The sequence below is a fragment of the Ostrea edulis genome, chromosome 3 (assembly GCF_947568905.1).
Source record: "Ostrea edulis chromosome 3, xbOstEdul1.1, whole genome shotgun sequence".
In the NCBI taxonomy this organism is placed as follows: Eukaryota; Metazoa; Mollusca; class Bivalvia; order Ostreida; family Ostreidae; genus Ostrea; species Ostrea edulis.
This window is the reverse complement of record NC_079166.1, coordinates 66,394,178-66,418,979: the sequence shown is the minus strand read 5'-3', so window position 1 is coordinate 66,418,979 and position 24,802 is coordinate 66,394,178. Positions and strand designations below refer to the sequence as shown.

The 24,802-nt window shown below is 36.6% G+C and overlaps 2 protein-coding genes across 3 annotated transcripts; both read left to right on the top strand.

The window, feature by feature from the left end:
- Positions 1-1,263: 1,263 nt before the first annotated feature.
- Positions 1,264-18,176, top strand: LOC125675497 (uncharacterized). Of its 2 annotated transcripts, none has more exons than XM_048913220.2 (9): positions 1,264-1,369; positions 5,664-6,427; positions 6,932-6,994; positions 7,121-7,169; positions 7,886-8,190; positions 10,070-11,175; positions 11,474-11,588; positions 13,803-13,972; positions 14,365-18,176. In XM_048913220.2, the coding sequence occupies exons 2-9, from the start codon at positions 5,680-5,682 to the stop codon at positions 16,633-16,635; spliced, it is 4,827 nt and encodes a 1,608-aa protein (XP_048769177.2). In that variant the 5' UTR covers positions 1,264-1,369; positions 5,664-5,679; the 3' UTR covers positions 16,636-18,176. The 2 variants fall into 2 exon arrangements, with proteins under 2 accessions (XP_048769177.2, XP_056014590.1); XM_056158615.1 differs by having other exon boundaries at positions 1,275-1,369; positions 6,938-6,994.
- Positions 18,177-20,570: 2,394 nt separating this feature from the next.
- On the top strand, positions 20,571-21,952 carry LOC125676313 (uncharacterized). Its single transcript, XM_056160989.1, has 2 exons — positions 20,571-20,576; positions 20,776-21,952. Exons 1-2 carry the CDS (start codon positions 20,571-20,573, stop codon positions 21,586-21,588), a joined length of 819 nt encoding a protein of 272 aa, XP_056016964.1. The 3' UTR covers positions 21,589-21,952.
- Positions 21,953-24,802: the final 2,850 nt, after the last annotated feature.

The following is a 24,802-nucleotide window of genomic DNA, read 5'->3' as shown; positions in this document are numbered from 1 at the left end:
AACAACCCTTATTATCATTATTATGCATATATATTAGTTTTATATGTATATCGCATTTTGCTATGTGCATGTTTACCCCGATTTTAAACAAGCGCATCATTCTTGGCTGTAATTTTGAAGTCATTTAAGTACTAAATTCGACACATAGATATTTCATAACACGTTCCTTCCAAACTAACATGTCTATACCTCTGCAAATGTCCCGTGGGGATCCGGGTTAGAATAGGTCCTCAGTACCCCTTGCTTGTTGTAAGAGGCGACTAAATGAGGCGGTCCTTCGGATGAGATCGCAAAAAAACCGAGGTCCCTTGTCACAGCAGATAAACATAATATAATATCTTATATAAGTTGTTATTGGAGATGTCTCCATATGAGTGAAATATTCTCGAGAGGGTCGTTGAACAATATTCAATCATCAACCAATCACATGCAAAGTAAGATGTATCGGTGGATTCCAATGTTTGATAACTTAGTATTGATTTGCAAGAATGTGCATGTAAGCTTGAATTTTAGACAATGATTTAGTTTAACTTCTCTTCCAGTTCCTCCCCCCTCCTCCTCGAAAATTAATGAGCATCAATTCAATTTGTACACGCCTTTATAAAGTATATCTATACTCATAAATATCTTCACATCGACCATATTGAAGAAGAGCATTGTGTTTGTATCAGAGGAAAAAAAACCAACAACCAAAACAACCCCCCCCCCCAAAAAAAAACCCAACCGTTGAACAAAAAACAACAAAAAAACCAAAAAACGAAACCCCTACTAATATTAATAATATTTTTTAAAAACAACAACAATGATAATAGATATTTAAAAAAAAAAACTATACCAAACAAAAACAAATAAAGAATTTTTCATGCAATGATGTATCAGACTCAATCGATACACATGTACATAAAAAAAATATGAAAATTGAACTTTGTAAAAAAAAAAAAAAAAAAAAAAGAAGAAGACTGCTGCACAACATCTTTCAAATCATATGATTGATTAAATCACCCAATTTGTCCCTTTATATATTACATGCATGTATAGGAGGCGAATGACTAGTTATCTCCAACTGGGTTAATACTACTCAGGTAGCGAATAGACCAGGCACCTTTATTTAAACGACTAGAAGAAATAGAAAGAGATTAAAAACTAAGTTATTAGATTTTAATTTGAAAATTCAAGTTCTTACACATAAATGATATTAATTTAGTTGTATTTAATAATAATTTTCCTTGAGTGCTTGAATATTTCATAATTTTGTCCAATCGGAGATCACTGTGCTGAATGCCCGTACATATTTTGGAGTATGGTTACGTTCGTATATTGTCCTGGGTGAAATAAGACATTGGTTGAATTATTGGAACCATTTGAAAAGGTAGGTCATCTTCAATTTGTTCAACTGATACAGTTTTACTGCGTGTCATTAAGTAACTACAATGAAAATGCACACATCCAAGAACCGTCTGCATGGAATCTTCAGACAAGGAGGTGCAATCGGTGGCCATTTTGGAAATTTCTTCCTTCCCGCACAAAAGATTTCTTCGTTAATGTAGGAGCTAGACGATCAAAATCTATTGAATAACAAAACCAAAAAAAGTTGACGTAACTTAAACAGTTCTTAAAGTATTCTGAATTATGTAAACTGATGTAGACTGTTGAATAGACTGAGAGCATCTTATTTGACAGTTGCTGACTTAGCACGGAAGTCGTGGAATTTTTATCTGTATTTGAGAGTAATAAACTGTTGTTTGGTAGTGTGTGTGTGTTGCTGTTGAAATTACAAAGATTGTCGTCACTAAGTACTGAATAATCTCATAAAGATTCAAAGGGGTTGAGGATGAAATCATCACCTGGTAGGCTGCTTAAAAAAAAGATTTTTCTGTCTGAGAGAAGTGGTCTACAGTTCAGCTGTACAATAATGTAATATTAAAGATGGGAACACTTCCCCTATAGCGAGATCTTCTTGCAAATAGTTGAATACGCGTTTATGCCTCTTTAGCGATAGTAAATATATCCCATGCAACTGAGTATAACTGCCGCGGTGGTCTAGAGGTTAGAGTATTCACACCGAATGCGGAAGGTCGGGGTTCGAATCCCGGCCTTGACAGACCTAAGTCGTTAAAACGGTTAGTGACAGTTCCATTGCCAAATGCTCAGCATGAGGCATGAATGTCATGGGTCCTCGGAGATTACTTTAAAAATGGATGTCCTATGTCGGTGTCGCAATAGGTGTGGCACGCTAAAGATCCCTCACTGCTCAATGGCCGTAAGCGCCAAGCAAAGGCCTAAATTTGAAGTCCTTCACCGGTCTTGGTAACGTCTCCATATGAGTGAAAATTTTTCGAGAGACATTAAACAATATATAATTAATCAATTGTGTAAAACATGCAAGGAATATTTATTTGTGTTTTATATGAAAAAAGAAGATGCTTATGTTAAAAGGTCCGATACTACCGCAATGGATTTCAGCCTCCTTAGGACTGAAACGATAATATGCCCCCTTCACGATACAATACATATTGCAATACGTATGCCACGATTCAATTCGATTACAGAAGAACAATTTAATTACCAATATTATATCATAATTTTAAAAGCAAAATGTTTCCCACCTACTAAACGTTAAGATGCCTGCTGGCTGTTTAGTTTAAACTGATAAAGTTCATTATTGTTTTCGTCAGACTCAAGGCAAACAACTATCTGTGAATGTTATTTGATGTTATTTTTAAATTGTCCCTCATGCAGGTAAAATATTCAGTGCAAGACAAGTCTGATGTCTTTTACTGAACCCATTTGTAATAAACGTATCGAACCGAAAATCGAGGCATTGAATCGACCATTTATATGAACAGTATATATATATATTTCGGTGAATCGTTTTAGCCCTACTCCTTCTCTTAATCAGCAACGTTGATATGAAATTTCTTGACTGTTATCAATTCTTTAAAGGTAATTCATGCCATGTTGAGCGTGTGTCGCACTTCTTCAGCATTATACACAGGATTTGTTATTATTTTCAATGAAGACATCAAAACACCTGTTTATGGACTAATGTTTATATTCTTCTTAAAGAGGGATAATCGAGTTTTAGCAAGAATATCTCACTATAGGGAAAGTGTTCCCATCCTGTAGAAATGTACCTCTAATACATTATGATATTGGAGAATTCATCAACTAGGAACTGCACAAGTAAAAAACCCTCGATTTCAAAGAACAGTATATGTCACTGTAGTAGTAGTTAGGGCTATATGGACCGTGGATATCGGCCTGGATAGCTCAGTGGTAGAGCACTTTGCTGATAATGCATGCAAGGGTTCCGGGTTTGATTCTTGGTCCATCCACAAATTATCTCCTTTGCTATACACAGTGCTCCCACAATATAGTGCCCCCCATTATAATGCCACCCCACTTATTGCCCGAAAATCGTATAGAACAGATTTCTTCCCATATCATAATCTACACCCCATTATAATGCTAACCCTGCATAATGCCATATGCCACTGATTTTAACAAACAAATGATCAAATTTTATAGGGTTTTACCCTCGATAATAATGCCAATTGCCTAACACTTATCTGTAATTACACTCATATTTTGAGAGCAATGCTGTGGCAGACTGGACAAGGTATTCAGGTTGGTAGCTAGGTTAATTAATTAATTGCTGAATTAAACTTAAGATTATCAAAATGTTTATACAGAATGGAGCCCAAATAAATTTACAGAATTGAATATTTTTTTTGAATTGTCAGTAATTGTGAATTTGTTATTGTGATTTATTGACCAAATTCATCTTGAACAAAACTTGGCAATATATCGAGGGAGCACTATACAGTTGGTGCCAATTACCACCCCTGGACTTGCAGATGAAAGACCTGCCAGGGACAAAAGAATCTTGAGTTGTGTCTTCCCAGCTTAATTTGACAGAGATTTATCTTAGTTCTTTTTACTACCGGTAAAAAGTACTTTTCCCCATTTGACAACAATTGAATATATCCCCCTTCCACAGATAAAAAATTCCCTTTAATTGTAGAAACTACACAAAATTGTATGAAAATTATAACAAAAATCATTTTTCTATATTGTAAGTCATTTCTAGTAATTATTAGTGTCTCTTACAATGTAGAAAATATTAGTAATCAATCAATTTATATGCCTGTTTTGAGATATCGTAAACTGAGAATAACACCCCCCCCCACCACCCCACCACCACCACCCTCCTCACCTGGAATCTCATGACTGCTTTTTCAAAAATTCCTTTTATCAAAATATGAAATGGGTAGTAACATCTAAAAGCTGGATAAAACCCTGCTTGAGGACAATTTAAGGAGGGAGGAATGTAGCAGTCAGATGGGTTTGATTACTGGTGGCCAGATAGTGTAATTGGTAGAGCACCTGGCTGGAGATTCAGGGAGCCTATGTTCGAATCCTGGTCTGGTCTGTTGCATTTTCTCCTTTCCGGTTACATTTGGTGCCGTTGACCACCCTGGACTTGCAAGTGAAAGTCCTGCCAGGGGCAAAAGATTCTGGGTTGAATATCAGATTGGGTAGCTCAGTGGTTAGAGCATCTACCTAGTAATGCTGGGGTCTTGGGTTCGATTTCCAAAGATGGAAAGGATTGAAAGCTTGAATCAGGATGCCGTGGTAGTAAATAAGTTATTGGTGAGGAATGTATAGTGGTTAGCCTGACTTGAGGGACAGTGATGATGTACTTAATATCACAGTTTACTACCAGTCTGGGAACTCTGGAACCCTGATGTCCTGTGTAGTCATGCTTGTTACCTAATAACTAGGTGTATAGCAACAAATACTGGCCTGTATACGATATTCTCCTTCTAATAACTAGGTGTATAGCAACAAATACTGACCTGTATACGATATTTTCCTTCTAATAACTAGGTGCATAGCAACAAATACTGCCCTGTATACGATATTGTCCTTCTAATAACTAGGTTTATAGCAACAAATACTGACCTGTGTGGGATATTCTCCTGGTGGCCTGTGTGCGATATTCTCCTTCTGGTCTGTATGCGATATTCTCCTTCTAATAACTAGGTGTATAGCAACAAATACTGGCCTGTATACAATATTGTCCTTCTGGCCTGTATGCGATATTCTCCTTATGACCTGTGTGCGATATTCTCCTGGTGGCCTGTGTGCGATATTCTCCTTCTGGTCTGTATGCGATATTCTCCTTCTAATAACTAGGTGTATAGCAACAAATACTGGCCTGTATGCGATATTCTCCTTATGGCCTGTATGCGATATTCTTCTTCTAATAACTAGGTGTATAGCAACAAATACTGGCCTGTATACAATATTGTCCTTCTGGCCTGTGTGCGATATTTTCCTTCTGGCCTGTGTGCGATCTTCTTCTTCTGGCCTGTGTGCGATATTCTCCTGGTGGCAGTATGTCTGATATTTTACATTGAGCAAGTATTTCAGGAAAACAATGTTTGATTTACTTAACAACAATGTAAATTGATTTCTTTAGTCTAAAACTCTTCAGTGAATTGTAAGTCATTGCACTCTTAATTTCACAAATGTGCATTGAGATCTAGAAGCTAATGAGTATATGCATAGTTTTAACTTTTTCAGCATTTTGGTCCATGGGCCTATTTTTACAGATAAAAAACCCAGTTCTGAATGAATTTTTGTATGACTATTTTCAGTCCTTTAACTGTCAAAATGCCAATATTGAGAGGGTCATCGGGAAGTGTTTCTACGGTAAAACAAAAAGACTCGGAGCAGACTGATGGTCGTAAAACCAGATCCTCAAAATCCCCTTCAACATGTGCATCCTCAATGCTAAAGGAATTCAAAACATCCAGCAAATTGACCAGGGCTGAAATACGATCATCTGCTGCAGCGAGACTGGCTCAACGAAACAAGAATAAATCCGAAAAGGAAACAGGAGCCTCTAAGGATCAGCATATAGGTGAAATAAAGACCGAGAATAAGCCCAGAACCTCGGCATCAACAAAAAAGGGCAGTTCCACCAAATCAAATAAAGTATCAGTAGATGTGGGTATAAAGTCCAACAAGTCAGACGAAAAGGATCAGGATGAGGAGGAAGACAATGAAAATGGTGAGAGATTGTGGATATCGTCAGAGCAGAGAAGCATCGGTATGTCCAACAAAGGCGAGAGAGACAACAAGGAGGATGGGCGTCGGAAGAGGAAACAAAGTCTTGAAGAAAAAGCAGACTCCCAGCAAAACACCCAGCAAGCAAAGAAAAAGAGACAGAAATCCACTTTTTATGAATATGTGTTAGAGGCAGTACCATCAAAGAAACCAAGAAGGGAAGAAAGTGTGGAGCAGGTGGAGGAGAAAATAGATGCCGAATCTGGGGGAAGGAGAAGAAGTAAACGAGGATCCATTCCTAACACCCTGTACTTCAAAAACTTCATAGACCCCTCCAAGAAGATTCCCAGATGTCAGTACCCATTTCATGTTGATTTTAATAGATAAATGTTATGTATAGATGAACTTCGGTATATTGAACACCGATATCTCGAATAGCATGGATATATCAAGGTGATTTTGAAGTCCCAACATCTTATCCTTTAAGTATTTTATCTTCAATATCTCAAATCCTAAGATACCTCGAAGTTTTTTCTCAATCCCATCAAGTTCGAGATAATGAGGTTTGATTGTATATGTACGTATATATCTTAATGCCATAGGAGTGCAACTGTAATTTTATTTTTGATAATATCAGTTTCTGCTGTTGGTTGAAATGGCTCTATTGGTGTGTAGTTTATGTAAGATGCTTTTCTCATTTTCATGAGAAGTTTTTACAACCATAAACAATTTCATACAATGATCAAAGTGAAAGGAATATTTGTATGTAGGTATGATTTGATAGCTTCTTATTCTTACAGTGTCATCAGTCTTTAAATATTGAATATGTTTTTCACTAAACCCAAATATTTTACAGTATCAGATGTGGAGAGCAAGGTCATAGGATCCAGGAACAAACCTGAGGAAGGAAAAGATACAGGTAAAAACATAAAACTTGTAGAATACTGTATAACAAATTTTCATGATTACTTCACCCATTTTACAATTTTATTGCAATAGCTGTAAAAATTATAGATTATTGAATATATTGACTTTTTAATGACAGAAACTAGACCAAAGAAATCGGCAGAGACACTCAAGAAGACCCACGGATTGTGAGTACTTGTCATTATAGAGTTGAATATCGCTGCCCAAGACGTGTACCATGATATATCAATATTTCCACTGTGTGTTGTGATGCACATCCCCTTTTAATTCACTATAATTATATATTGTAAAACCGACATATATGTACAATCCATCTGAAGTAGAAGTTTAAATCTTCAATGTCGTCTACATGTAAAATGGTCTTTACGTGGTGCTTCTTCTTGATCAATTAATGAAATCATGACAAGAACAATTTTATCAAACAAGAATTTATGTCATGACTCTTAAACAACAACAACAACAAACAAACCCACCAGTCTGTGCAGCTCTCAGAATAGAAATTTTGTGTGATTAAAGTGAGAATTCTAATTAATTAATTAGCTATAACTAAAACATTCAGCAAGTAACAAAATTAAAAGAAACATGACATATACAGGGGGATCTGGTAGAAATTTCTTCTATCATGATACAACAAAATTCAATAGCGAATTTTGATGTATCGCTGATTAAATCAACTACTTACATATGTATATCATAAAACCTATTGTCCAGTAAGTTATTCTTAGTTTCATGAAATGAATTATGAAAGTCTGTAAGTCTTCTTCAGAGACTCCCAACTTGGTCCAGTGTTTATAGAAAAATGCATCAGATCAACCCTTGTATAAACATTATTTCCTAAGGAGTAGTAGAGATTTGTACGTGACATCAATTTAAAATCTTGCAGTGAGGCAAGGCCTAGTCTCCAGCAAGACAAAGTAGAGGTGATCAAATGGGAGGTGGAGGAGACAATTGAAGCCGCGGACGATAGCACGGCAACGGAAAACAATTTAACTAGCACTGAGCAGCAGGAAAAACACACGGCAGCTGATGAGGGAGAAAATGAAGAGGGGAGCAAGTCAAACAGTGAGGTCCTAACTGTGAATGAAGATGAGCAGGGTTCCGATAGAGCAGAGTCGTGTGACACAGATAATTTAAACTGCACACTTGAAGAGGATGGACATGATGGAATGAAAATGCAGACAGAATCTGGTGAGTATGATCTAGGTGGCTTTCCTTTAAAACAACAGTTGAGGGAGACACGTGGAATTTTTCTTCCTGCCAAATTTAGTGATATATACAGGAGGTGTTATGAAGGGCAGATAACTCTTGTTTTGATGCATGCAGGTTTGGTTGGTTGTATATATTTAAGGGGGCGTTCGAGAATTTTTCAGTCATATGAAGAGGTCTTCATTACTGGTGAAGGGTTGTAATATTTAGGCCTTATATTCATGGTGCTTATGGCCTTTGAGCAGGGAGAGATCTTTATTGTGCCACAACTGCTGTGACACGGGGCCTTAGTTTTGACAATCTCATGCAAAGGACTGCCCCATTTAGTTGCCTTGTATGACAAGCAAGGGTACTGAAGACCTACTTTAATCCGGATCCCCACGGGATTGCAGGTTTGGTTGACTGATAAGCAGCCAATGCATTCCTGACAAGAGAAAAAAATCCCAATTTTTGTGGCATTGCAGTCAGATAAAACTTTGGCAGACAAAAACTGATGGGAACTGTTGCACACTGTCTTATCTGTAAGATACTCACTGCTTAATGTCTCCATGGACACCTGAAGGAACTGACATCCAGGCCTGGAGACTATAAAACTTTTTTGAACAAGTTTTCATACTCAAACTCCGTGCTCTAAATCATACTCATACTCAAAAGTGAAGGCTATAAAACTTTTATAAAATCATTCTCACACTCAAATGGATTACATGCCCTTTATTTTTCAAGTATGCTTTGGAGTTTGCTAAGAGTTGTACTCTGAACAAACATGGCTGAGATTGAGTATGAGTATGGTAAACGTTTTATAACCTCCAGGCCAGGACACCATGAAAGATAACACTAAATTCATGAAAGAGAAAACAGTCCTATCAATTTGAGGATCTTATATTCATGTAAACTTGTGAGGTTGTGTTGCTGTGAAAATAAGGTTCTTGTGAATTGATTTGTACATATGTTATAGATTCCTTATTGTGTGTGAATAATTGATATTCACATTAAAATGTAAGTAGCTTCTATTGAAGTCAAAAGCAGTAGCATATATTCGTTTATAGCTAAAATACTTTGGAGTAGTGCTCTCAGAATCTGTGTTCTTGCTCATGCTGATGCTGGCGGTTTTGCCAAATTAAGTAATATATTGTGATATACAATGTAAATATTAAACTCTTTCAGAAATCCATAGCGCATTGCAATGAACAAAATGAGAGTTCACAAAAATTGTATCTCCCTGATAAATCTGTTGAGTCAATAAGTTAGAAATAAAGTTTTGTGAAATATTAATGCTTTACAGAAAGTTCTCAGATGTGACATTGTACTTGACTCTTTCACAGAATTCTTTTGATCAAGGGGAGTAAACATGCAACATGTGCAACAAGCATGAAATAATGTACAGCAGTGTCTCGTTTTATTCTATCTCATTGTATTCATTAATTGTATCTTGTTTAATGTCTCACTTGAGAATTTTCACTCATATGGAGACGTCACCAAGACCGGTGAAGGGCTCCAAATATAGGCCTTTGTTCGGCGCTTACAGCCATTTAGCAGTGAGGGTTCTTTAGCGTGCCACACCTACTGTGACACGGGACATCCGTTGTAAGGTCATTTCTGAGGACCCGTGACATTCACACCTGATGCTGAGCATTTGGTGATGGAACTGTCACTACCTGTTTTAACGAGTTAGGTCTGTCGCGGGCGGGATTCGAACTCCGGCCATCTGCATTCTGGGCAAACACTCTAACCTCTAGACCACCGCAGTGGTCCTATCTCATTGTAAAATGAAAATGAAGTTCAATCTATGACACAAAATACTTGTAATCATCAAATACTGATTAGTGGCATTGTCCTAAAAGTCGTGTAAAAAATATTGTAGGTGAGGTAGACAGTTCAACAGAAACACAAGAAGAAGAATCATCCAGTAAAGAAACAGGGAAAGAAGACGTGAACACGGATTTAGAAATAACGAAATTCTCTGTGGTGTATGTCAACAAATTATTACAGTCACAAAAGAACTCGACACATGACAACACAAGCGGGAGAAGTCAAAGACCGGAACAACCGGAGAAAGGCTTCAAGAGTGACGGAGAAGAGACAGCTGGTGTCGTGGAAGTGAACTCTCCACAACAGTGCATTGAAATACAGGGAGTTACCGAAGAAGTTATTGCCCCTGTGATATCAGAGGTAGGGGGAGCATATGCAGAGATAATGGCAATTGGAAGTCGTTATCTTCCCAGAGAAAGACCGGGGAGAATTTGTAAACAAGAAGTAGTAAACCTGGTGGATGAGGAAGGAAACATTTTGACAAGGAATGAACCCGACGGACATAATTTTTCAATTGCATGCACTTCTAAAACTGACCAAGAAGTGGAGGAAGATGTTGCAGGGTCGCAGAGAGCAATGACTGTGGCAATCGTGAAGCCGAAGGAAAAGAGAGAGTCTGTGGAGACATTAGACATGTCAGTTCAAGCAGACGATCTCAGCGAGAGTGAAGATCAAGAAGTATCTACCATAGAAACCAGTTCTGGGATGGAAATGGTGCTGAGTGTAAAGTCCTTTGAAGAAATTCCAAAGACCTCTACCATTATCAAGATGCCAGACGGAAGGTCCTTAACTGTCTCGTCTTCTGATAAAACAGGATTTGCCTTACGATCTCTCCCCAAAATAATGAGTTCCAAACAGAGTGCCTCAGTCGCTAATTCGGATATGAAGAGAATTACCTTGCCTTCCGGAGCGGCAGGTATGAAGATTCGGAATGCTACACCAGAAGTGCTGAACAAAATAAAATCACCTCCAGTTTCCTCCGATGGAGAGGAAGCAGTACAGGATGCTGGGACTAATGCTGAAGCAGTCCCCAAGTCTCACACCATCTGGAATGCTGTGTACAAGTCCCAAGGAATAGGAATGGATAATCAGGAAGTAATTGTAGTATCTCTCCCCGAGGGTCAGGAAGTGAAGCGGACGTTTTCAGTAGCGCAGAAGGTATTTCTGTTTTATTGGGAATGGTGCTATGTAGTGATTGCTCTGAGACATGTCTCTGAAAATTTGTATTACTCTTCAGTTTTGTGCTAACGCAGGGATATTGATAACTTTGTTACATAGTTTATAAGTATGTATAATTACACTCTTGACCATTATATTCTTTAAATTCATTTGACTACCTGTACGGGTTAAGGACTTTTATGGAAATTTGTTTTTGTGAAATGTATTTGATTATTCCAACAAATATAAATTCCATTTCCTAGTTTGTTGGTCATAGTAAATGGATTTTGTCTTATAGAAACAAGAGGAAGTGGCTTATGAGAGAAATGCTGACGGAGAATTTGTATGCGGTGTGTGTGACTACAAAACCAGCAGGAAAAGCAACTGGTACAAGCACCGTAAAAAGCACATGGGTAGGTAGTATGTGGCATACTGTGGGAAGGAAGAAGTTGGACGTGGGTTACAGAAATTAATTACTACAATATCAAACATACACATGTATCTATAGTTAAAAACAAAAATGTCATATAGATACTGTGGAATATTTTGATTTTGTAGGGGTTTAATATTCGTGGATACCCTTATTCTACTAAACCGCAACGAAATACACAATTCATATGATGTTGCAAAGTACAGAAATCATATCCACAAAATTAGATTACAACGAAAGAAACATAAAATATTGACTATCCACGAAAATTGTCCCCGTGTATTTAAATGATATCATATATATATGTACATGCAGAATAAAGGGTGAAGATAACGAACATCCATATTATAAAACATATAAAGAATACAAAATATAGAACACGACAAACACAGACCCTGAAAAAAAACAACCACCAGAGGTGGGACCAGGCACTTAGGAGGAGTAAGCATTTCCTAACCGGTCACACAAATTATATGCCTTGTATCTTCATCAGGTAAACAGAGTAATCCTTAATCAAAATCAGTAATCAAAAACAGCCTAATAATTACCGTAATTTGCCAAATATAATACGCAGTTGTGTTTTATATGCACCCCCCTCCCATTTTGGGCCTGAAAGATTTGGGAAATTGCATGGGTGTATGATATACAGCAAAGATTTTGACCAAGTGGTTATCTTAACTTTATACTTTGTGGTAATTTTCACTGAATATTTTTGTGTAAATAATGAATTCGAAACAAAGAATAAGAATTTGCAAACTGAGCTGGTATATTTTTGAGATAACAGTCATCCTGATTTTCTAGATAGCAGTAATCTCCCTTGAATATCTTTCGGTATTTAAAATACCTGGGTAATCATCATGTTATTTTGGCAAAGCATGAGATTTTGTAGAATTGAAGGTTTAACAGACACAATATTTTCTTTGTTGAAACTTAAAATCAATTCTAGAAATAGTCGTAAAAATAAAATCAAAATATTAAACTAGCATTTAATTTGTTGTAATAAACACACCACTAGTGATGTACAAAGGTGCAGAATATCAACCGTCGTTAATTTATAAAAATGATTATGATCCAAGACATTGATAGGTGCTGTAAATAATTAATGCTCTCTCTCTGTGAAAAATGCTTTTGATACGGTAAAGAAATGAAAAACTCAAGCACAACCCTTTGAAATTTTGTGGCATGAAGATCTATGGGTATTTAAGTTATACCGTATCCATACCAGTCGTTTACGGCAAAAGAAAATGTAATAGTGTATTTCGACTCAGGGAAATCGGACAGCATGCGAATTCATTCTGCATGATTTATTTTTTCACTTGATAAAATGTGTGAAAAAAATTTCTTATGTATTACTTTACCCTGAGGGAGTACCCGACAAAATCAAATGACAAACACAGTGTAGTAAACACTAGTGCTGGTCTCTGTCTCATTGTTTCTTTTGCTCAAGAAAAGTTATTTCAAAGTTTTACATCAACATTTCATTAAAAGATATTCATAAACCTTAGAGTAACTATTTTTTTAGTGGGAAATTATTTTTCAACCTAACTTCGTTTATTTTACCACATGGCAAGAAGTTGTGTACTGTACACATGCTAGAATGGTGGCATGTGAGGTGAAAAATATTCAGATCCAATGAATTTTGATTTGGCTTTTCATAATGATTTTATTATTTACATGTACATACTGGAAGTCACATTTTACATTTTCTACAATTTTACGTTTTTGTAGTAATTTTGAGATCGGTTTTTAACTTTTAAATAGATGAATGTGAAAAAGCGTACAGTATCGATGAAGGCTACGTCTCCGATTGAATCATTACTTAGCTGCCAAGTTCCACCAGAAAAAAATGGTCATAAACCTATTGTAGTACATATGCAGTGTATATAATATGCACCCCTTTCTCACATCAAAATTTTTTTTTTTTAAATGTGTATTATATTTGGCAAATCACGGTAGTATGAAACATGATGGACAGCATTCAACTTAATGACAAATTCAACATATATGTGTGTGTGTTAGCCATCGATATACTCCCTCTCTGATGTACATAGATATATCAGACTGCATTCTCTTTGTTCAGTTTGTACTATTTTAGAGTATGTTTGTTCCATGCCATCCTTTAGAATGCATATACTCTACTGATCATCTTCCAGTGATTTTGAAATGCTTTTATATCAAGAGATGTGCACCGTTTCAGGCCAGAAGAGCCACAAGTGTGAGTACTGTAACTACGTGGCGGCCACCAGCAGTAACCTGAAGCGCCACCAGAACATCCACTTAGATGTCCGTGAGCACCAGTGTCTGCAGTGTGGACAAACGTTTCGACAGAAAATTCACCTGGAGCGTCACATCAAGTACAAACACGAGGTGAAATTAACGGCTCACACAGCCGACAATATTTTCCTATTTTTTCAAATATTAAAACAATAGAATGGGCTAAACATTGCAATATTTGGTGAAACTGTTAAGATTTATATACATGCATGAAAATAGCAGTGTGAAATACCTATTTGCTGTGGTTTGATGAATTTTTGTTGGATGCAATTTTCTTGTTTTTAATCTTGCTCAAAACCATGAAATCTAGTATTATGATATTTTCTCTTAAGCTATGGATGTAGAGAAGCTAGCCAAGTAATTGGGTTTCAAGGAACATTTTTATTTTGACAATCCATGAATTCTACTTATGCTAAGGCTAAAGTGTAAATCGTATCTCTAAAATTCATGTTTATTAATTGTAAGAAAAAAATTTTTTTTTACAGGAAAAATCTGTAAAATGTCCTCTTTGTGATTATGTGTGTGCCAATGAAAATCCTGACCTGAAAGTTCATATCAAGAGGCGCCATGTTCCGCAGGAAGATGACGAATCTAAGGATGCCAAGAGCTACACCTGCTCGGAATGCGGACTGATGACCTACAGCAAGAAGGATATGCGTCAGCACATGAAATTCCACAAGAATGGACCAGAATTAAAATTGTTCTGCGAGCAGTGCAGCTTTGTAACAGACTGTGAAAGTCGACTTAAGAGACATATGCTGATTCACTCCCATGAACGACCATTCCAGTGTGGACTGTGCGATTATCGTGGTTCACAAAAAGAGCACGTACTACGCCACATGAAAACTCAGCATCATATCATAGTGGAGAAAAAAAATAAGAAAGGACTCGATATGGAAGATTCCGATTCAAAAGACAGCTCTACTGTCGATAAACAGAATGATAAATCAGATTACAGTAGCCTAGAGAAGATCTTTGCGTGTAATCACTGCTCCATGAAGTTTTCCAAATTAATTAATCTTTACAAACACTTGCATGTACAGCACAAGGAGGTTCTTCCGCACGAGTCGGAGGAATTTCTCTGTGTTGTATGTGACTTCCGAACCTCCAGTAAGAAGAATCTTTTAGTCCATATGCGGAAACACAACCTCCAGGACCAAGTCCCTCCATCCCATGTGTATTCCTGTGTGCTTTGTCGATACATGAACCCTCGAAGACGCAATCTCTTTCAGCACATGAAGAAAAAGCATGGCATTGAGATCGTCATTCGTGATGATGGATCTACAAGTTGTTTTGTGACTGATAGCCTTCCAGCTAATGATGACACTATCAATAACATGTTAACAGTGGGAGACATTGTCACGACAGCAACAGAAGACGCCCCACAGTTGCAGATTATCACGGACGAGGCAAACATTAGCACACAGAGTGTAATCAGCATTGAGGATTTGGCGTATGCTGTGTCCCACCCTAAACCCAATACTCAAATCATGAAGGAGGGTACAGTGAAACCCAGAATTGCCACTGTGGTGAAAGAGCATGAAGCAGCAGAGGCCATTGAAGGACTGCAGGCTCTGGCGGGACAGCCTGGAATTGCTCATTTTCATCTGGATCCACACAAACAAGACAATATGGAGACGGAGGTCATCACCATGGAAACACCAGGAGAGTTTGTTGAAGAGAGGGATGTTGAAAAAGAATCAGGTTATCAAGTAGCCACTGACCAGTTAATGAATTTGTCTACAGGGGACTTTGTTGAAATTAATGGAGAAATGTACAAAGTAGAGATCAGCACAGAAGATAACTCAGAAGCCGCTGAGGAGAGTCCAATAAAGCACATGACACAGATAGAGGCTGGCTTATCTGAGGTTCCGGGATCTAGTACCAATCAGATGGAATTGATAAACCTCACTAACAACCAGATAGAGGTTTCCCTTGTAAAGGATTCTCGAACAGTTGTTGACCAAATGCAAAAAACGCAAATTGATTCCTCCCATGCGACAGGAACTGAACCAGATGATGGCCATAAGCAGGTTTCCCAAGTGAATACATCAAAGAGTAAACTTGAGGTCCCAAGTCAGATAGAATTTGTAGGAACTAAAGCTGATCAATCAGTGGACATGAAGGAAAACTATGTTGAAATCTCTCACACAAAAGAAGAATGTGATGAAGAAAAAGAAGATTTGACAAATGGTAGTCAAGCTGTGACAACATCTGTTGATAAAGATTTAATGCAAGTAGAGGCAACATCAGATCACATTCAGCAAAGTGAAACCACTGCTTCAGATGGAATTGTGACATCAGAAATCCTTGACATTCAAAACAATGGGGCCATTGTTACACATGGAACTTTAACCTCAATTAATCAGGAGCTTGTTGACAAAGTTGAGGATATGGTCAGAGAAGGCAATGCTGTCTCACATCAGATCATGGAAAGTTCACATGTGGTAGAGTTCTCAAGCACGGTCACAGCAGCAACTGGTGATGACAACATCAATCAAATCCCAGAATCAGTTTACCCACAATCCTCAGACACCAATTTCCAACAGGAAGCAGAATCTGTTTATCCACAATCCTCAGACACTGATTTCCAACAGGAAGCAGAATCTGTTTACCCACAATCCTCAGGCACTGATTTCCAACAAGAAGCAGAATCAGTTTACCCACAATCCTCAGACACCGATTTCCAACAGGAAGCAGAATCAAAACCATCTATAGAGATAAGTGATTCAGAAGCCATGGCAACATCCAGTTGAAAGAAAAATCATGATATACATGTACTCGCATTTTTTTGTTGGATGTGATGTTTTATTGATCTTTTTTGAAAATTGAAAGTTAGTTCTTAACTTCTAGTTAACATTGAAAATGGGATATATTTTGTCACACAAGTTTCAAAATGATTTTACTCTAGTATTTGTTATATTCCTGTTTTAAACTATTCTTAATACTTTATATGTGTCTACATCAAGTGAACCTTTGGTAAGAGGAAAATGATATTGTGGAGATTTCAATGCGAGACCCTTGGAGTCCATTGTTTGAGGCCCCGTCCACTGAGCTAGTCAGACTGTTACCTGATATTATTTACATGTGTACTCTTTGATTGTATGAGATAAGAAATTAGAATCTAGATTGTCCTTGAACTCGATTATAAATATTTATTTAGTATTCAAATAATTCTGTCATCTGTTTTTGTTCTGTAAATGTGGATATGTCTGCATGTTCTTAATTTAATATTCATTTCTTTGGCAAACCAGTCTGTGGTTTTAATTATGTGATGTAAGCATCATCAATTCATAAATTGCATTACTACAGAAATATTATGCATGTGGGTAATTCATATGAAAATCTTGTAATCGCGTATTTGTAGTAAATAACCAGCACAGGTAACTTTCTACATTTACAGTGCATGTATGATAACTTTTATCACTTTGTCCACGATGGTACCAATTACATGGCATGCATACTCGTATACATGTATATTACAGAAACTGTATTAAAAGATTAAGCTTGAATTTAAGATTCTGCAAATAGTCTTGCACTAACAACACTTTGTTTTCATATTTTCACCTTGTAATCTTTGCTTTATCAAAACGGAAAGCAAGGACGAGACCGAGATTTTTAGTGGTGACAAAGATTATTGTAATTCCTCAAATATCCAACTGAATGGTGTATGTGGACAGATATGAGATATTTCAAGCTCTGATAAAAGAAGTGCTCATCAAGTAACTGTTGTGTATGTTCTTATTTTGACATTTTTAATATTTTGGTGCATTGGATATGATGTACTATTTATAATAATCATGATTCGGTGCTTGTCCTATGTTGATGATAAAGGAATAGACATTTTCGTAATTTGATTAGCGCAACCAAAAATTAACAATCTTGTTTCAATGCCAAAGATGTTAAAAATATGTATTCTGTTAAAGTAGATTCTTATACGGTATACATTTTTAGTAATGGGTCGTACTACAGTAAAACACTTTTATAATGTACTGGCTTATAGGGCAATATAAAAGAATGGAATTTCTGTATAACAAACTCTTTAATCTGTACGTATAGGGCAATATAATAGAATGGGATTTCTGTACAACATTATACATGTATGTTATACAATGTAACAGTGTTTTACTGTAGTGTCTGTCAACTTCCTCCCTCCCTTCATCTACCCAATATATGTTATAAACTAATCTTAAGTATTTTAAAGTTTGTTATTATAATATTAAAAAGTTTATATTTTCCTTGGTAGTTATATTTTTGACTGATTCTGTCAATAAAGAAAGATTGATTGTATCTTCAACGTCTCTCTTTAGAATTTTTCACTCATATGAATGGAGACGTCAGCAATACTGGTGAAGGGCTTCAAATTAAGGCCTTTGCTTATATGGCCATTGAGCAGTGGGGGTTCTTTAGCATGCCACACCTACTGTGACACGGGACATCCGTTTTTAAGGTCATCTCCACGGACCCATGACATCCACACCTCATACCAAGCGTTTGGCGATGGAAATATCACTACTTGTTTCAACAACTTCGGTCTGTCGTGGCCAGGATCTGAACCCTGACCTACCGCATGCGGGGCGAATGCTCTACCTCTAGACCAACTTTTAGTATATTTGAAATCACAAAACCTTTCTCAAATCTACAACATCGAAACGTATGACTTATACGACCACTCCTCACGATAAGTTTAAGACTAGACTTTTTGACATCATAGATAGTTGCTGCTTCAACAAAAGTGGAAAACAGAAATATTTATATCAAGTGATTAATTCGTACAAAATATTACTATGTTAAACACCTTTCTAATTCCACACGCAAGTAATCTGAAGTTGAAATGAAAAATATTCTGGAGTTCCTCATTGACAATATCTTCGTAGTCTATGGTGATCAGGTCTTTCAACAGTCTGTTGGAATTCCCATGGGCACGAATTGTGCTCCTTTGTTAGCTGACCTGTTTTTATATTCTTATGAAGCAGACTTTATTAACTAATACGTGAGAAGAAAAACTCTCTTGCTATGGCCTTTGACTCGATATTTAAATATATTGACATTTTTTCTGTTAACAATAATCAGTTTCATTCATATTTCAATTCGATATATCCCAGTGAACTCGAGATATATAGGACATCACAGAGTCTTCCACGTTTGCTTCCTTACTTAGATATGCCATTGAAAATAAATATTAATGGCAAACTAATGTCTCAACCTTATGACAAATTGGATGATTTGAGCTTCTACTTAATCCACTTCCCATATTCATGTAGCAATATTCCATTATCACCTGCATATGGTGTTTATATCTCTAAACGAATTAGATACGCAAAAACTTCTGCGTATGACCAATTTTTAAATCGAGGCAGACTACTGATAAACAAGTTGATGTTATAGGGGTTTCAACAGTCTCGTTAAAGTCAGCATTTTGCAAATTCTATGATCATTATAACGATCTAGTTTGTCATGAGGTTAACGACAGGGGATGTTTACTTCTAGTCACCTAATCCCACCTCTTGCATAGCTAAGGGTCCGTGTTTGCCCACCTCTCTATTTCGTATTCCTTACAGGAGTTGTGAGATTGATCACTGTTCGTTATCTTCACCCTTTCTTTCATATCCTTGATAATTGTCACGGATAACCGTGCTAGAATGTGAAAATGATAAAGTCACAGAAAACAATTTACATATTTATTTGGTATACAAATATAAGTTTCTGGTCCCGGTTTTATGGCGTTAAGCGTAAAGTTCCTCAAAGTGTTTCTGGCTTAAACACGGATCCACTACACTGATGACTGCTGTCATACGTGGATATCACACATGTCGATGCTCCCCAGTGTTTGGTTTCGATACTGTGGTTACTTGGTACACGTGTACTTGGTACACACTACAAGGTAGCACCTACGACAATAAAGTCATACTATATAAACTTACACATACACACAGGTTTTCAGCTTGAAACCTTACTTTACATTATCCATGGATATATATATATATCATACAGTTATACATATAAGTTACTTCATATAATAACAAGATACACAAAAACTCCAGCAATGCTATGCATATGAGTTACACAATGTTTCTTACAACGAAACAATTATGGCCAGTACTACACGCCGTAACTTTACAAACAGGACTACATAGTGAACACGTTTTTGAAAAAGGAAACCGGTATTGAAACAAGCACAAAACACAAAGTATGAATAAAGATACTTTGAAGCTTTAGGACCTTTAAACATAGAAAATGCTCTATAAAAATCGTTCCATAAAACTCACCTCAGAACAAGCCGAACACGGGCAACATTTACAACAATGCCAAAGTGTCTACAATAAAGTTATTCTATAATTGATGGCAACATTCTGGTTGAAGCGTGCTCATATCAATGCGTCCTTCTCGCTGGACAACTCAGTTCCTTCTGAGAGCACGGACTGGCGGTTTTAATGCTCCAATAGATTGAGGTTTAATAAAGGGGTATTTACAATTTAAAAGCGGTCACAAGCAGGATAAAGCTACGTTTGATTTGACAAAACAAAACTGAACTAAAATGAACATGCAAATAGATTTTAATGTGACAATAATACAATGATTCCACATAGAACTAAAATAATCAAACTATTGCTTCCATCATAAATGTCCTCCACAGGACTGTGAAGTTGTATTACATTTGATATAAGGAAGTGATCTAGACGGAAATCAAATGAAAGTGGGTCAAGTGGGACTTTCCACAAATGAAAAAAAAAAAAACAAAGTAATATCTAGCAATGGAGTCTCCCAGTTTAACGCCCGAAATGTAATTAACAAATTATATCAAACCAATTATAAACTTAACGAAATTCATTTGAAACTGGCTCGAAAACTACAATTATTTAATTTATCTTATCATACAAGTTTCTACATTATAGCAACTGTATTTTGTCAGTGAAACAGGTATACAACATTTGTCAGAGTCTGTGTTTGTGGGACTATGTTGTGCATTGGAGACCTCACAACAGGTGGCAATGCGAAGAGATGTGGCAGATATTTATGAGATGATAAGCAATAAAGCAAACAAAAGTACCCATGGCATCATGATGTATAGTGGAAGTCAGAGAGAAGGGTTCAGAATGAAGGGATCTGATTGGGATTCCATGTTTTGGATGAACAAACATCCAGTGATCTGGGATTTGTATCAGACCCGGTTTTACAATATACACAGAGAAGCCCTGATTCTCTCCGTCTCTTCTGAAAGTCCACCCGGATTTACTTTACTTCAATTACTGACACCAAGAGCAACAAACAGAGTTATTTCAGCATTAGTCACAATGAATGGTGGACGTTACATATCTAGTTCTAAATACAGAGATATCACATGTTCTGCAGTATCGCTCAACTCTACAGTACATGGCCCATGTGGCAGTGGAGATATAGCAGGAGTAAAATATGACCATGCCCATTGTTTTGTTTGTGACTTTTGGCCTCCGTCTGCCTCCTCATGGAAAGATAGATGTCACACATGGCCCCAGCCACAGGTTGTTAGAGACATAGTCAGATGTGGATGTCACTTTGTAGCAATAGGGCACAAATTAGGAAATCATGAAAGCAATGAATGGAGAATTTCATTTTCTTTGGCAGAACAAAAACTTGTGTACTCAATGAACCACTGTCAATTCTTAACTTACGGTTTGCTGAAATTGTTCTTAAAAGAAGTCATTAACAATGGAGTAGGTGACGATTAGAAATTACTGTGTTCCTATCACATGAAGACAGCAGTTTTTTGGATGATTCAACAAAACACAATACCTAACTGGTGTCCACAGAATCTCCTGAAATGTTTCTGGTATTGCTTTAAACTCATCCTTAATTGGGTTTATGAGGGAGTCTGTCCTAATCTTTTCATTCCAGAAAACAACATGTTTCTCAGTAATATCTATGGTGAAGCACAAAACAGATTATTTGTTAGACTGTTAGGTTTTTATGAAATAGGTTTAGCATCCCTGCTACACAGTCCCTCCCTCAGGTCCTATATTGTAAATGTCCTTTATAACCCCAGACTCAGTGTTTGTACAGATGAACATGCTCTGGTGTCTGAGGTCAACTTTGATAAAGAAATGTTTTTGGAGATATACTGAAACAATGCACCATCGTCTTTAGGACCTGATCACAGTAGAACAGTTGACAGTCTCAGCCCTGACACAGTATCAAGCTGTTGTATTAGAGGCACGTACAGCCTCCCTTCTTCACGGGACTGCTTTTATTTTACAAAACACGTACTGCAGCAGCAGTAAAAGAAGCTGGTGTATATTGCTGACAGAATGTCCTGTCACATGTTGAAACTCACAGCCAAGTTTGGGTGTATTTCTGACAGGTTGTACATTGCAATGTATTATTACAAGACACTCAGATACACAAAAGCTTTGTCTGTGATAGAGATGACAAAGGTCAACTTAGCACAGCCATATGTAATGTATGACAGGACAGTAGACACAGATAGGTATACCGAGGCTGTAGGGGGACAGTCTAGGTCTACAAAGTTAAGACATGCTGTAGCATGGAATATCGAATTAAAGAGCAGAATCATTTATATCAATGAATTAATGACAGAACAGCTGGTTGCCTTACAGAACCATGTAGTGCTTTTTCTTATCCCACCCCTAGTTGTGTTACACATGCTGGAGTTCTTGTGCTACAGACATACTGACACTATGAGAGCACAAACAGCTCTTTATGATCTACACGTTCTAGTTCACCACGATCAGGGGTTGTATATAGCACAAATACTAAAAGATATTTCATGGCAGATCCTAGGCATCTGTCAACAGATCTCGGGCAACCTCCAGTCTGCCCTATACTCCTACCAACAATCACTCAAACAATTTCCCATGCATAGAATACAAAGTGCTACACTAATGAGAATACACGAGCTCTGATAAATCTAGCATCATACATTAGTTAATGCGACTTTCAGAAATGAATCATTGCCAATGATATTTCATTTTTTGACTACGGATAACTCCGTTTACCTGATCAAGATATACGGCGAGTGTGACTGGTCGATGGACAGTGGATGCTTAGTCCTCCTAGGTTTTACGCAAATTATATGGTCATTTTAACGATCTAGTTTGTCAATACAACTTATCAAATGGCCAAATACTGTTTGACGTGTTTCATAGCGATTGTTAGGCGGTTCCTGGCACATTGATTTTGACTACGGATAACTCCGTCTACCTGATCAAGATATAGGGCCCATGGCGGGTGTGACCGGTCGACAGGGGATGCTTACTCCTCCTAGGCACCTGATCTCATCTCTTGTGTGTCCAGGGGTCCATGTTTGCCCAACAATATATTTTGTATTGCTTATAGGATTTGTGAGATTGATCGCTGCTCGTTATCTTAACCTTTCATACATGTATTTTTTTTTTTAGAGAATTAGTTTTGTATATTGTGAAAGGTATCTCTTGTAATAATTTCAATTAAAGTTATATACAAGTTGATATTGGTTACAGAACACAAATCATGGAAAATACGATGTACATTCTGGAACACAAAATATTTCTGCTCTGTACACCGATAACATAAATAAAAATTAATCATATCTGTTTGTTGTTTCTTTCTATTGATATTCTATATGTAATGTTTCTCAAATTCCTTAATATAACTAAAGTTGAGAGAGAGAGAGAGAGAGAGAGAGAGAGAGAGAGACTCGGAAGTTTGAATTGAGATGTATTATTTTATTGTAATCTAGACTAAAATCAAATATTTTGAGTGACAACATCTTCAAAATTGACAATATATAACTATCGATATTCACAACTTAATGCTTATTTTCATATTTATGCATGAAAATAGGTTGAATTTAAGATGTGAACGCTAATAAAGTAGAGTGGCACCCTTTATCAATCACTAACTGTATCCTTGACCTCTGACCCTTAAAGCAATAAGGGTATCCCTGTTTCTACATTAAATCATTGTAGTAAACTTATACGAATACAATGACTAAAGTAAGTGTGATGTTCAAAACATTTTTCCAAGATGCAAGCTCACATACAGTCAGATTACTATATTGCCCGCAACTTTCTGGCAAAAGGATATAAAAAAAAAAAACCATTCAGTTCATCATATTGTCGTCTTGCAAATATATCGTCATTGCTGACAATATGTACATACCTTACATTAAGGTTGATCGATCCTCATGTGATGTCATAGGTTTTTGCAAAAATCTTAATAAATTAAACTTTGCGCTTGATAAAAATATATCTTTCTGAGGAATTTTATTCACTGGATATAATAAAAAAAACCTGGTAAACTATTAATACTGAAAAAGTTTATATTTTTCATAGATAATCAATTATTCATGATTAAAAAACATTGTCAAGGGCAATAACTCCTATGCTGGAATTTCCTCTACTGGATGTCTATTATACATTGGTTTCCCTAATATCCACAATTAATCTATACATATTTATGAATTAGCATTTTTTTTAAACTGTTGATACTTAAATTTTGTTATTTCAACAAGTTTTTATATATCTTTATTATTCTATTTAACGAAAATATGGATTTTCTGATGTTGATGTACATTTCTCTTTTTGTATGTCTGACATCTTTAAAAAGGTGGCGACATATACATTTTCTTTGGTTATTAATTAAATTAAACTATATTGAGTGGAAATTAATAAAGTTTATTTTACTTTTAACCATTAATATTGATAAGTCATATGAGGATGGAACTACCTTAAATATTGTCATTCATCAGCACATGTTATCGCCGACGACAATATGTGGTTAAGACAATGTCGCTGTACAGATTGTCGACAGCTACAATATGTACCTACCCTCACTGTACATATTGTCGTTCATTGGAGTGCGTTGTTGCCGGTCACGAGAGATGTGAAAGGAGCACGAGATTACTACACGCATAATATTATAATATTATAATTATAGAATATTTAG

Bases quoted from the DNA above. Each gene is read 5' to 3' on its own strand.
- LOC125675497 (XM_048913220.2), top strand. From the start codon at position 5,680: ATGCCAATATTGAGAGGGTCATCGGGAAGTGTTTCTACGGTAAAACAA. The intron at 6,995-7,120 runs GTAAAAACATAA...TTTTAATGACAG, and splicing joins TGAGGAAGGAAAAGATACAG to AAACTAGACCAAAGAAATCG. The intron at 8,191-10,069 runs GTGAGTATGATC...AAAATATTGTAG, and splicing joins GAAAATGCAGACAGAATCTG to GTGAGGTAGACAGTTCAACA.